The sequence below is a fragment of the Salvelinus namaycush genome, chromosome 10 (genome assembly GCF_016432855.1).
Source record: "Salvelinus namaycush isolate Seneca chromosome 10, SaNama_1.0, whole genome shotgun sequence".
Classification (NCBI taxonomy): domain Eukaryota; kingdom Metazoa; phylum Chordata; class Actinopteri; order Salmoniformes; family Salmonidae; genus Salvelinus; species Salvelinus namaycush.
In genome coordinates, this window is record NC_052316.1 from 34,239,579 (window position 1) to 34,254,489 (window position 14,911).

General features: G+C 42.7%; 1 protein-coding gene across 1 annotated transcript in view; it reads right to left on the minus strand.

Moving 5' to 3' along the window:
• Positions 1–1,700: 1,700 nt before the first annotated feature.
• si:ch211-191a24.3 (tensin-3) overlaps positions 1,701–14,911 on the minus strand; it is a 95,151-nt gene continuing 81,940 nt past the window's right edge. The window contains exons 16-26 of the mRNA XM_039002765.1: positions 12,958–13,117; positions 12,265–12,797; positions 10,425–10,511; positions 10,108–10,239; positions 8,809–8,907; positions 8,354–8,431; positions 8,112–8,189; positions 7,142–7,310; positions 6,947–7,015; positions 6,828–6,857; positions 1,701–6,339 (exon numbers count right to left, since the gene is read on the minus strand). Coding sequence (XP_038858693.1) covers positions 6,198–6,339; positions 6,828–6,857; positions 6,947–7,015; positions 7,142–7,310; positions 8,112–8,189; positions 8,354–8,431; positions 8,809–8,907; positions 10,108–10,239; positions 10,425–10,511; positions 12,265–12,797; positions 12,958–13,117 — 1,577 coding nt within the window. The 3' untranslated portion in view covers positions 1,701–6,197. The remainder of the gene's footprint in view (positions 6,340–6,827; positions 6,858–6,946; positions 7,016–7,141; positions 7,311–8,111; positions 8,190–8,353; positions 8,432–8,808; positions 8,908–10,107; positions 10,240–10,424; positions 10,512–12,264; positions 12,798–12,957; positions 13,118–14,911) is intronic.

The following is a 14,911-nucleotide window of genomic DNA, read 5'->3' on the forward strand; positions in this document are numbered from 1 at the left end:
AACATTGAGATACACACAGATGTATGAACACTGACAATGCAAATTCACTAACTGGCACACATACACATACACACTGACAGATTTTCTTAAAGTAAAAAAGTGATTGAGCCAGCATGTGTGGACCTGTAAAGAGAAATCTGCAGGTGTTTCTCTGTACTTAACAAGTATGATTACTTGACGGGGTGTGTGAGACAGGACGTGAACAAGATTACAAAGTGTTTGTGTTTCACCAGTTCTGAAAAGCTGACAGACTGGCATTCCTCTCCTGAAGGCTTAGACAAAGACCCACTAACTGAAGGTTAAAGAAATACTGGAACACACACACACAAACACACACCAGTGGCGGTCGGTGACATTCAAGACGAGGGAGGCCGATTATTTGGTTTTATGAGCATGGTCTTATTTTTATTACAGCATATTGGATGACTGTCATTCATATTCCATTCACCCAGCTCAATGTAACATCGATAGGTTTAGGTTACTACATGGTACTAGAATTTTCCCTATACCCATCATGAGGTTGCTACAACCTAGCCTATGAACGAAAGTTTACAATGTAGGTGCACAGGTCGAGAGAAACATTTGAGTAATCAAGGTGACAGACAGTGACACATCCAATACACTCTTGCCTGTATCTAGCTGATCTAGGGTGTAATCATTAGACCAAGTTGCAAACAAGTATTTCCATTGGACAAATTCAGGTATGTTTATCCCCGTTTCATTCCATAGTAGTACTAGAAAATCTTTTTCAACAGAATCGGTGGAATGAATTCACCCTTAATCACACACAAAAACAGTTCACTTTCATAGCAGCCACATACAAACAGCATGATCACGTTGCTCGTTAATTCCTTTGTCATCTACGCACTCTCCTCCTCTCACCTTTTTCCTTCACTTATGGATTTCAGTACACATCAGCTGTCTGTGACAAGGCAAAAAATAATAATCCAAGCCAAACCTTCATGTCATAACCACTACACACAGCCTACATCGCTGTCACCATTTAGTTTTTACCTTTATTTAACTGGGCAAGTCAGTTAAGAACAAATTCTTATTTTCAATGATGGCCTAGGAACAGTGGGTTAACTGCCTTGTTCATGGATAGAACGACAGATTTTTACCTTGGGGATTTGATCTTGCAACCTTTCAGTTACAAGTCCAACGCTCTAACCACTAGGCTACCTTCCGCCCCTAAAGAGTAGAGTATTACATAACGTGACATCATAGTAAACATAGCTACTAGAACTAACGCCTTAGTAATCACACTACAATCATGCAGTACAGTCAGCAAGCAGTTTAGCAGTTACACCGGCGGGCCCCGGTGGCTATAAATTAATAAAACCAAAAGTTAACCTAGACTTGGAAAAGTTCCAGTGTTGGATAGCCATAGCCAGCTAGCTAACATGGCATCCCTCTCTGTTTGAGCCAGGTGGTTGAGTAGGCTAAACTAGCTAGCTGCATTCGAAAGCTAAGTAAGCGAAAGGGGGAAAAAATATATAACAAAATATAGCTTGCTCTCTCTCGCTCTCTCTTGCTTCTCTTTCATTTTTGAATAAATTGATTTGTTAAATTGATCTCACTCACTCACTCACTCACTCACTCACTCACTCACTCACTCACTCACTCACTCACTCACTCACTCACTCACTCACTCACTCACTCACTCACTCACTCACTCACACATAAACACAAACACCAAAGGCATCCTACATTTGTTTATTTTCTTGTGATTGATCAGCGCCATCTACTGGAAAAAAACACTCAAAAGACTATGGCCACACAGAGACATATGACTGCAGATGAAACCATATATGCATTCGGTTTTTGTCCAACAATTGTCAACAGATGATGAAAAAACATTTGCTCAATCCGGAAGTTCTGGACACAACATATTTATATGGCCGTTCCCTATATGATGAATGTATATATGTAATACATGAATTGTTGTTTTTTTTATTTTCCGAAAATATGTTAGAGAGGATAATGTTAAAGTACCAACTATACAACATTAATTTACACATTTTTACAATTGAGTGTCCAAGTTGTGCTTTGGGGGCAAAAGTAGGAGATATGGATCACAGAAACATGTGAGTATGAAAAAGTGTTCCCTACCAAGCCCATCAACTCTCCAACAATATGACAAGTAAGAGACTTCGGTTAGCACTAGGCTGCAATCCCAACTGCCACCTTATTCCCTATATAGTGCACTACCTCTGACCAGAGGAGCACTACTTCCCACTGGGCACAAACTGTTTTAATCAACATTGTTTCTAATTCATTTCAACAAAATAAATAAATGTGATGATGTTGACTCAACATGGAAAACTGCTTGGATTTGAAAAAAGTCACCAACTGATACACCAACGTTCTTTTTTTTATCCAACTTTTAACCTGAATCCAATGACACTGTTACAATTAGACGTTAATGTGTGTTCAGTGCACTATACAGTATAGGGAATAGGTTACCATTTGGGATGCAGTCTTCCTCACATACTTACCATGGCTACAACACTCATCTCAAGAGCAACACATTACCATGTTGCATGGTTTCATGTCTTCTCAGAGTTATTCTTCTTTCAAACATAATGCATCATGTTAAATATATTTTAAAATCTCTTCAAATCTATTTAAAGGGACAACAAATATTATTTTTTGTCTAGGATGGAAGACACAATAATAACAAATGTTGGCCGTGGCCAGAAGATCGTCTATTGGGTGTCATCAAACAGAGCCGATTCAACATGTAAGTAGAATCGTCAGGAATTAATTGGAGCAGTTTCTCACAGCAGGAAACTAATCCTGCAGCAACAGGACATGTTCATTATTATGTGGATTATAGGGGGTTGGGGTTGACACATTTTTAGTTAGGGCAAATCAAGTAGACATTAAAAACTTTAGAAGCCTTTTTAAATCTCGAATACACACTAAGTTTGCAGATCCTACACCCGTGTGATATGGTGCTAATCCCTGGTGGGGTTGAACACTATTACAGTTTTTTCCAATCACTTTGGTGCAATTTTCACAAGCATGTGGAACATTTAGTACAAAACTCAAAACAGATCACCAAAAAGGCAGGTGTTTCAAAACGCTAAGCATATTTTCAATTGACTAAATACAACATGCAAAATCATAGTCATTTTCCCCCAAACTTAATCAGTGATTCATCTAGAAATAAATGTTTGACATTGCAATACATGTTCATATAAAGTCATTGAATTTCACAATGCAACCCTCACATTACTTTTGATATGATTGTCTTCTCATTTCTTAAAATACATTTACCTATTACTTAATCCGACTGCTCTTAATTGATAATCTCTTAATTTGGTAAACCTATAGATTCTAAAATGGTTGGGACACCAGGTGTGTGCAATTAAATATCAGGTAGAACAGAAAACCAGCAGTCTCCGGGCCTTGTAGGGTAAGTTGAATACCCCTGCCCTATACGGTAAACATGAATCTAAAAGGAAGTTGCTGGGGTCTTTTTGATGGGGGGGGGGGGGTTACACTAATTTACTAAAATTGCATTGGCCAATACAGTACTGTAATACTGTAACATATGTACATATTTATGTAGCAGCCGTTTTTACCCAAAGGGACCGCAGTGAGTCAACACATTCTTGTATATCAAACAGAGTTGGGGTCAATTCCAGTTAATTCAGAAAGTCACATGAAACCTAATTCTAATTCCAAATGTTACTGATTGACGAGAATCAAACCCACCACTCTGGTATTGCTAATGCCATGCTCTTACTAACTGAGCCACACAGGACCCCTACAATACATAAGTACAATACAACACTGTAAAATACAATATATAATTAGAATACAGGTGGAAGGAGTATGGTCGCCATTCCAATGAGCGTGCCACCCTCATCAGGCCATGCAATGACATGAAACCAGATGTCAGGCTTGGATTCGCTGTGCCAATTTTTTTTACCAGGTGTATGAAGAATGAGGACATTGCGGTGTTGATGAGAAGACAGGCTTGATGAAAACAAGTGCCTACTAAGCGTTGTTTTTTTCATTCATTTCATTTGTTTCATATGATTACAGTACACCTATGAACAATATACATTTATTTTTTGCATCAATGATTGTGAAAGATGTCTTTAATGATCACACCTCTGATCACACATAACATAGAAATTATGGAAATTTGATTTTATATTTTTGATGGGTACATTTTGATGGGTAGTGAAAGTGTATTGCCTAATGTGAAAACAGTGTAAAGTACTGTAATTTAAGGGCATTTTTTAAACATGTATCTTGCATTGTTTGCTATTGCATTAACTGGTTGTTAAAAAAAACTAAATTGTTGTGTTTGGTGATTAAATCAATGTTATGCTGGTATTTTACAGTAAATGTATATTGTGGATCAATGGTTGTGTGTGAAAGATGAATGCAAAATAAAAGGTTTTGAATTTAAGACTGGCTGCTTTACAAGTGTTACCAGTTTGGAGTTTTGTACTAAGAGTTTAGGAAATTCACCACATGCTTGTGAAAATAGCACCAAAGTGATTGAAAAAAACTGTCAGTTGATACTAGTGGCTTACAGGTTGATCCTAATGGCTTACAGAGGAAAAGTACAGTATACAGTATCTATATGAAAAGCTTCTGAAGAAAGTAGTAGCAGTGCATGACTTGGACTGAAGTAGGTGCCGGAACTCATTTTAGGTGCCGGTACTGTTTATATTGGTGTGTTCCGCACCAAGTCAAGCACTGGATTGTAAAGTATATAGTGTTTCATTGATAATATGAGTTCGAAGGGATTGGCTGAAGTGATTAAAAGTGACCATGTTCTTTCTTGAGAGCCTTTTACTCTGCATGGCGGGTAGAGACAGACTAGTAATGCTGTGTGATTAGAGGGACAATATCATACAGATTACATTTCAGCAAATATATTTGTTAAAAACATGTCTCAATTAAAAATACATATCATACATGACAGATTACCTCCCTTTACAATGACATCCTGACTATATATACACAAACAGCAGTGGTGGCTGGTGGGTGGAGATAAAGGAGGACGTGCTCTTTGTAATAAAACCATGTGTTTGATGTGTTTGATACCGTTCTGTCCATTCCAGCCATTACAATGATCTCTGCCCATCAGCCTCCTCTGATAACAAAAAGTTCTATTAATAACGTTTTGTTTTTAAGTCCTCGATGCGCTTCAGGGTAAAGCTTATCCTAGTAACAGATCAAGGATCAGATCAGATTTCCCTTCCCCCAATCCTGACTTCCCCCATTAGTGGGGGAAATGCTAAACTAGCCCAAGATCAGTGTCTAGGGGGCAACATCACCCTACAGTACACCTCTGGGGCCTCATTTATAACCATTGCATACATTCACACTAGATGTCTGCATGACCCATTTCTGAAAAGTCTGCACAAATACAGAAATATTGACATTTATCAATTTGGCGCACACACAGTTTTACAACTGCCTGGAAAACACCCTCCATCCACCTTTTAGGGTGACCATAACGCCCATTATTTGAGGCATAATTTGGAACGATTGGCATTAGGCCATAGCATGCAAAACAAGAATTGTTGTTCAATATATAGTTTATCAATAGATTATTGGATTTCTATGTCCTGCCTTGGTATATGCTCTGAGATTAAATACGCAATGATTTTGCGCTCCTATCGCACAGCAATACTGTAACCTATACCCATACTGTCAAATATTTTACATAAACTACCGGTCTATTTACTGTGTTGGCAGGATGTTTTAATCTTTTGCAGTAATTTATGGTGTATCTGGAAAAGGACTGTCAGTCAGTTTCTGAAAGAGAAAACACTGGCAAATTGCTGTGAACCTGTCAACAGAACGTTACAAAATCCTTACTTTCCAGCTTGTAATAGAATATTTCAACCACAAGCAGATGTGCATATGTATGGTCTAAAGTCTGCGGGGAGGGGATCACATTCTCACAGCAAGTTTTTATAAATGATAACTTTTGTTGAAAACTGGTGCATGCAGATTTTGGTGCAAATGTTGTGTATATGCAATGTTTATAAATGAGGCCCCTGGTGTGTAGCGTAAAGTTGTTGCTTCTGCGGGTAGTATCCCATAATGCAACACATTAGTCTCTTCTCTTCTACATCAGAATTTTAGTGCTGTATGTACCAGCAGGACAAACAATGTGTGTGTGTGTGTGTGTGTGTGTGTGTGTGTGTGTGCGCGCTGTGTTATTTCTTCGGTGAGCCAATCATCACCTTGGAGACAAAGTTTACGATGGCGCTGGCGGGTTGTTCGGGGTCATGTTCAGCAAACAGGTGACACACGTTCTCCGTCCCATTCATCGACTTCCTCGCCACAAAACCAAAGATCCTGACAGGAGAAACAGCAGAGAAGCTCAGTAAGCCTTCAGCTTCAACCGCCAAACAGAATAATCCACAGTAATATTCACTAGGAACGAAACGGAAACAAATGGGCCGAAGCGGGGAGTGACCTACCTGAATTTGTCTAATAAGAAATTCTAATTTTCATTGCAAAACTTTTTGCTATGTTTCAATATTGTGTGTAGTAATGAATACGACCCAGTGCTATTCAGCAAATATTTCAGAAAAAAGAAGTAATAGAGGGAGTAATAATAGAAAGAGAAATTGTGAAAAACAATGAGATGGATAGATAAAAACGAGAGAGAGAGAGAGAGAGAGAGAGATACAGAAAGAGAGAGAGAGAGAGATACAGAAAGAGAGAGAGAGAGAGAGATACAGAAAGAGACAGAGAAAGACAGAAAGAGACAGAGAAAGACAGAAAGAGACAGAGAAAGAGAGAGAAAGAATTAGAGGAGGTGAAATGAGGGGATGACTTACTTAGCAGAGGAGCAGCCATCTCTTGTCCACCTGGTGAGGACAGAATAGGTTCACTTACCATGCATGATTATCAGGAACACACACACACACACACACACCAAGGAGTGTACAGTACTCACTTGCGTTCCTGTGGGTCAAGAGCACAGAATATGACTGTATTGACAGTGTAGTGTCTCCTGAAGAACAGCCTACAGACAGAGAGAGACAGGCAGTGAGGGTTGATAGCATTGTAGTGTAGGTATATAATATATGTTGTAATTAGGAGGTTCTTTACATTATGAGTGTGTGCTCATGCATTTGTGTGTATGACTCACTTCCTCTGGTTGTCGGTGAGGGTGATGCCCTGGGCTGAGACTTTGAAATGGACCACAGTGGAGGTAAAAGGAGGGTCCATGGCCAGAATCAGACTGGCTGCCTTCTGCACAGCCTGGTACCCTGTTAGAGACTCCAGCTCTACTGAGCCCAGGAACCACACATTACAGGCTGGGGAGGGGAAACATACACACACACAGACATGTCATATACAGTAACACACACACACACACACACACACACACACACACACACACACACACACACACACACACACACACACACACACACACACACACACACACACACACACACACACACACACACACACACACACACACACACACACACATTAAACACAGTAACACACACACATTAAACACAGTAACACACACACAGCCTGGTACCCAGTCAGAGACTGCAGCTCTACTGAGCCCAGGAACCACACAGAGGAGCACACACAGTACACGATGAAAATTGATACACACCCTGAAACACACACACACACACACACACACAGGTAGTAGTCTCAGCATCCCCTTCCCCTCAGCCATGACCCCTGACCCTCTCATGACCTCTGACCATCTCAAAGGACTCAGCGCTGGTGGTGTAGCACCCTCGCCTGGATCAGGTACACACACACACACACACACACACACACACACACACACACACACACACACACACACACACACACACACACACACACACACACACACACACACACACACACACACACACTGAAACACAGACACACTGAAACACAAACACACTGAAACACAAACACACTGAAACACACTGAAACACAAACACACTGAAACACAGACACACTGAAACAGAGACACACTGAAACACACACAGAAACAGAGTCACACTGAAACACAAACACACTGAAACAGAGACACACTGAAACAGAGACACACTGAAACACACACCATGTCAGAGAAGAGGAGAGCTGAGATAAAACAATACCTGCTCCCTGTTTGAGTAGCTCAGCAGCAGAGTTGGTGGCTGACTGTGTTGATGGCTCACTAGTCTCTTCCAGAGGATCTGACAACACAGAAAGAAAAAAAGAGTTTGCCGGGAATTTATAAACACACACACACACACACACACACACACACACACACACACACACACACACACACACACACACACACACACACACACACACACACACACACACACACACACACACACACACACATTCTTACCTCTGTCGGGGATGATGAGTTTGCAGGGCAGGGCAAAGGGGGTGATGGAATGTTGACAGACCAATGCAGTCAGACTTCCTGTGAGGAACAGGAAACAAACTCAGATGCTCAGATGCTTTCACATACCATCTAGTTATTGTGGATCTGTTTAGATGCACTACTCAGTATGTCCACCAGAGAAAGACATTGTATATTATTTCATCAAAACTGAACATATCCACACATACAGTAAACTTAGGCTGCATTTACACAGGCAGGCCAATTCTGATATTTTTTCCACTAATTGGTCTTTTTACCAATCACATTAGATCATTTCACATCAGATCTAACTGGTCTCAAAATACCAATTACTGAAATATAAGAGTTGGGCTTCCTGTCTAAATGCGGCCATAGTCACACAACACAACACACATACAGTAAACATATGCACACAACACACAGGAATATGTCCTCACCAAAGTAGGGTTCGTTGGGGCAGCCCTTAAGCCGTACCCCTTTCTGAGTGCACTCAATCAGGAAGTGCCTCACCAGCTCATTAGACAGGTCCCCTCCCACTGTGGAGACAGGAAGTAACATCATCAGTGAGGGATATCAGACTCAGAGAGGTGTTGAGAAATGGCAAGTGCCCTAGGTACAGATCTAGGATCAGCTTCCCTTCCCCCAATCCTAACCTTAACCATTAGTGGAGAAAATACCAAATTTACCCAGGGTCATCATCTAGGGGTAACCTAGACCACCCTGGACTGATAGACATATCTCATTTGAAATAAGTCAGAAGTGACACACTATATAACTACAATGGTTAAATGTCACTACTGAGTCGTTCCACCTCAAAAAGCCCAAGAAATAGGATTTCTGATGGATAAATGTGTGTGGCAGAAGCAGAAAGCAGCATCTAGTGGAAAAAACGGTGGTACTTTCACACCAATGTATGGGGGAAAAATGCAAGCAACTTCAATGGCTAATTCCTCTGAAAAGGAAAAAAAACATCACCAAATTCACTGAGAATACATTACATAGTATGAATTGGGCTTCCGAGTGGCGCGGTGGTCTAAGGCACAGCATCTCAATGCAAGAGCCAACACTACAGTCCCTGGTTTGATTCCAGGCTGTATCACATCCGGCCGTGAATGGGAGTCCCATAGGGTGGTGCACAATTGGCGCAGTATCGTCCGGGGTACGCTGTCATTGTAAATAAGAGTTTGTTCTTAAATTGACTTGCCTAGTTAAATAAAGGTTCAACTTTAAACAAATAACCATTACTCCAAGCCGCAGCTTCATCCTACTTAATAAAGATAGAGAAATTATATTGTCTGCTTGGTGTGGGGTTTGGGGGGTTCATGCGTGGCTTTTTACCATTTATTTGGATTCCTCGCGTCTTAATCATTGTTAAGAAGAGGTTTGGTACAAATCGGATGATGGGTATTATATCAATTGAATATTACATGAATCGTATAAATTGAAATGGCCAATTTGGGTTCAATCAATTACCTTAAATTCTCAGAGTTCAAATTGTCTTTCAACAAAATAATGTTGTCTACAGAAACCAATTCAGAACAATCTGAGATGGTGGGTTTCATGGCTTGCTGAAATTAATCTAACGAGACCATGTTAGAACTGATGGACCTCTCTGAAGCTGTGTCCCAAATGGCACCCTAATCCCATAGGGCTCTGGTCAAAAGTAGCGTACTTTATACTTAATAGAGAATAGCGGGCCATTTGGGATGCACAGAAATGTTGCCTATGACACCAACCTTTCTTGCTCTGTGTCAGGACAGAGGGAGGGGGTGTGGCCACCTTCATAGCCAATCCGTAGGCTCCGTGGAACGAGTGACTGTCCCTGACGACAAAAGATCCAGGTTCTCTGTCCTTCAGCATAGTGATAGCTACAGAGCGCCACAGGGGACAAAACACATGTCTTACACAGAAAGTCACAACACCCATATGTCATTCAGGCTGTGTCCCAAATGGCCCAAATGGCCACCCTATTCCCACACACACACACACACACACACACTCACTAACACACAGTTCTTGCAGCACACGTGTAATATTAAGAGAAAATATTTACCTTGATCTCTGGAGATGTCAGGCTTGTACCAGAACTTGGATGTGTCCTGAACAAACTTCACAGTGTGCTGCTTACTGGCAAACAGGTCTGCAACACAACGCACAGGCAAAGACAACCACTGAGTCTGACTCTCCCATTCTAGAGATTAGAGCACGATGGTACAGTAGATACACATATTTACAGCGAACACTGTGTGCGACAGTATGACTGTGTGTGAAATCAGGCATGCTATTGTCTTTGTATGTACTGTATGTATGGAGTTAACATACAGTACCAGTCAACAGTTTGGACACACCTACTCATTCCAGGGTTTTTCTTTATTTTTACTGTTTTCTACATTGCAGAATAATAGTGAAGACATCCAAACTATGAAATAACACATATGGAATCATGTAGTAACCAAAAAAGGGTTGAACAAAAAGGGTTAAATAAATCTAAATATATTTTATATTTGAGATTCTTCAGTAGGCACTCAATTCCTTGATGACAGCTTTGCACATTCTTGGCATTTTCTCAACCAGCTTCATGAGGTAGTCACCTGGAATGCAATTCAATTAACAGGTGTGCCGTGTTAAAAGTTAATTTGTGGAATTTCTTTCCTTCTTAATGCGTTTGAGCCAGTTAGTTGTCTTGTGACAAGGTAGGGGTGGTATACAGAAGATAGCCCTATTTGGTAAAAAGACCAAGTCCATATTATGGCAAGAACAGCTCAAATAAGCAAAGGAAAATGACAGTCCATCATTACTTTAAGACATGAAGGTCAGTCAATCTGGAAAATTTCAAGAACTTTGAAAGTTTCTTCAAGTACAGTTGCAAAAACCATCAAGCGCTATGATGATACTGGCACTCATGAGGACCACCACAGGAAAGGAAGACCCAGAGTTACCTCTGCTGCAGAGGATAAGTTCATTAGAGTTAACTGCACCTCAGATTGCAGCCCAAATAAATGCTTCACAGAGTTCAAGATACAGACACATCTCAACATCAACTGTTCAGAGGAGACTGCGTGAATCAGGCCTTCATGATCCAATTGCTGTAAAGAAACCACTACTAAAGGACACCAATAATAAGAAGAGACTTGCTTGGGCCAAGAAACACGAGCAATGGACATTAGACCGGCGGAAATCTGTCCTTTGGTCTGATGAGTCCAGATTTGAAATTTTCGGTTCCAACTGCAGTGTCTTTGTGAGAGAGTAGGCAGAGTAGGTGCGTGGTTCCCACCGTAAAGCATGGAGGAGGTGGTATGATGGTGTGGGGGGGCTTTGCTTGTGACACTGTCTGTGATTTATTTAGAATTCAAGGAATACTTAACCAGCATGGCTACCACAGCATTCTGCAGCGATACGCCATCCCATCTGATTTGCGCTTAGTGGGACTATCAATTGTTTTTCAACAGGACAGTGACCCAAAACATACCTCCAGGCTGTGTAAGGGCTATTTGACCAAGAAGGAGAGTGATGGAATGCTGCATCAAATGACCTGGACTCCACAATCACCCGACCTCAACCCAATTGAGATGGTTGGTTTGGGATGAGATGAACAGCAGAGTGAAGGAAAAGCAGCCAACAAGTGCTCAGCATATGTGGGAACTCCTTCAAGACTGTAGGAAAAGCATTCCTCATGAAACTGGTTGAGAGAACGTCTAAACTTTTGACTGGTACTGTATACATGTCTATACTGTGTATGTTTATAACACAACATGGGGGCCAGCAGAGGGACTGTATGTGTGTGTGTGTGTGTGTGTGTGTGTGTGTGTGTGTGTGTGTGTGTGTGTGTGTGTGTGTGTGTGTGTGTGTGTGTGTGTGTGTGTGTGTGTGTGTGTGTGTGTGTGTGTGTGTACCTGATCCAGGCGAGGGGGCTACACCACCAGCGCTGAGTCCTTTGAGATGGTCAGAGGTCATGAGAGGGTCAGGGGTCATAGCTGAGGGGAAGGGGATGCTGAGACTACTACCACTGTGGGGGCTGGAGAACCCACTGAACGAGGGGGACGTCGACCCACCCAAGCCTAGCCCCGGTACCCTCTTCTCAGGCAGCAGGGGTGGTAGTTCCCCCAGTCTGCCCTCTCCAAGCCCCAGGTCCAGACCCAGGTTCAGGCCTAAATCAAGGCCCCCCAGCCCCTCCACTGCCTTCAACAGGCTGTGCTCCAGTCCCAGACCTCCATTCCCCAACAGCAGAGAGGCTAAATCCCCCTGGCTCTGGTACCCCTTGTTCCTCTCATCACAGCTCAGGTCCTCAGACCCCTCCAGGCCCCCCGGGGCCTCCCAGGGAGAGCTGTGGGCATTGGGGAGGCTGAGAGGTAACAGAGAGGGGGAAGCGGATGGGGAAGACAGGGACGTAGGAGTCCTGTCCAGCCACACTGGAGGTGGAGTTTGGCTGAGGAGGAGAGAGGAGGGCAGGGTCAGATACAAACACAGATGTAGCTACAGTATAGTACACACACACACACACACACATGTTAGAGTGTGATTGCCAACAGAGAGACAGAGAGTGAGAGAGAGAGAGACACCCGTTAGAGTGTGATTGCCAGCAGTACCTGTCTGTGTGAGGGAAGGAGCTGCCTGACGATACAGAGCGCATGGATCCGAACATTCTCTGACAGGAAGCGGTAGTGACGGACACTTCAGAGCGGAACTGCTGTCCTTCCGACGACACTGGAGTCTGGTTCATACTACTGTCCAGGAAACTCTGGGAATCTGCCGGGAAAATAACAATATATCCCTTTAAGACAGTGGCGTGGCTTCCCTTTTAACATTACAGGTAAGTGCATTAACACAGTACAGTATGTAACAGGAGGATTTTAGGAAACTTTCGCTTTCCCTACATAATCTGAACAAGTTTGGTTTGAATTCTTCTCGTACTTTAGAATTGTCCTTTTCCTACACACTGCTCTTTGTTCCTTCTCTATACTGCAGCCATATGTGTAGAAGGAAAACTAAGGCTACAAACATTAAGATCACTTTATTGGTTAATTAAACACAAAGTCCAAGCAAAATTTGACTTCCGCTTTTAACCCAACCAAAACACACACATACATATACACACACACACACACACACACACACACACACACACACACACACACACACACACACACACACACACACACACACACACACACACACACACACACACACACACACACACACACACACACACACACACACACACACACACACATGTTTTGGAGAGGTGCCACACTGGGCTTCCAGGGAGCTGTTGTTGTGGGGGTTATGTGCCTTGATTAAGGGCAAACAGCAGGCAATGGCATCCAGGACTTGATACCAGCAACCCTCTGGTTGCCGGCTCACTTCCCGCCGGATTTTTCCCCTCAGGCCCGGGATTCAAACTGGCAACCCTTTGGCTTCTGGCTCACCTTTCTAACCACTATGCTACCTGCTTCCTCCTGTCTGTAGGTCTCCTGCTCATATACTAGTCAAAGTCTTGCCTTTTAAACAATTCATGTCATCCCCCAAACATGAAAACAAGCTGAGAGAGAGAGACAGCGAAAGAGAGAGAGAGTAATGGAGAAAAGTTTCAGACATCATAAAGACCTTCTTGTATCCACTGCAGCCCCACTCTCTCTCTCTCTCTCTCTCTCTCTCTCTCTCTCTCTCTCTCTCTCTCTCTCTCTCTCTCTCTCTCTCTCTCTCTCTCTCTCTCTCTCTCTCTCTCTCTCTCTCTCTCTCTCTCTCTCTCTCTCTCTCTCTCTCTCTCTCTTCCATTGACTGGAGGCTGAGGAATTTGGATTGGATTAAGTACTAGATGACATAACCGCACACACAGGAACAGGAAAGCGCGTGCGCACACACACACACACACATCATATTGGCCCTGGTGAAAAGTATTGCACTATATAGGGAATAGGATGACATATGAGATGCAGACTTATACGTTTATGGTGACCATACCATACATTTTCATTGTAAACTAAAAGCTGGTACAGATCTGGCCTGGGGACGTCCGACAGTGTGTGTGTGAGAGAGAGAGAGCGCATGTGAGTGGCACGACTTCCACCGAAGGTGGCTCCTCTCTCTGTTCGGGCGGTGCTCGGCGGTCGTCGTCGCCGGCCTACTAGCTGCCACTGATCCATTTTTCCTTTTCGTTTGTGTCTGTCTGTATTGTTTACACCTGTGTCTTGTTAGTTGATTTCGGTGGGTATATTTACCTCCGCTGCCTGCTAGTCTTTGTGAGGGATTGTTTTCTGTGGTTACGTTATTTAGGGGTGCGTGTCTGCACCACAGGGTTTCTTTTCTCACGGCAGTTGTGCCGTTTGGTAGTGAGTTTAGGAGCAGAGGTTTCTCCTCCGTGTGTAGCGCTTTATTCCCTGTGTGTGTGGCAACCTCGTTTGGGTTTGTTTCAGTCCCATGTTGTAGTTGAGTTGGGACTGCTCAATAAACATGATTTGCCACTGGGATTTCCTTGCTCTCCTGCTCCTGATTCCTGCACCTCCCTCCGTTAGGAGGCACGTCACAGTGAGTGCATGTGTG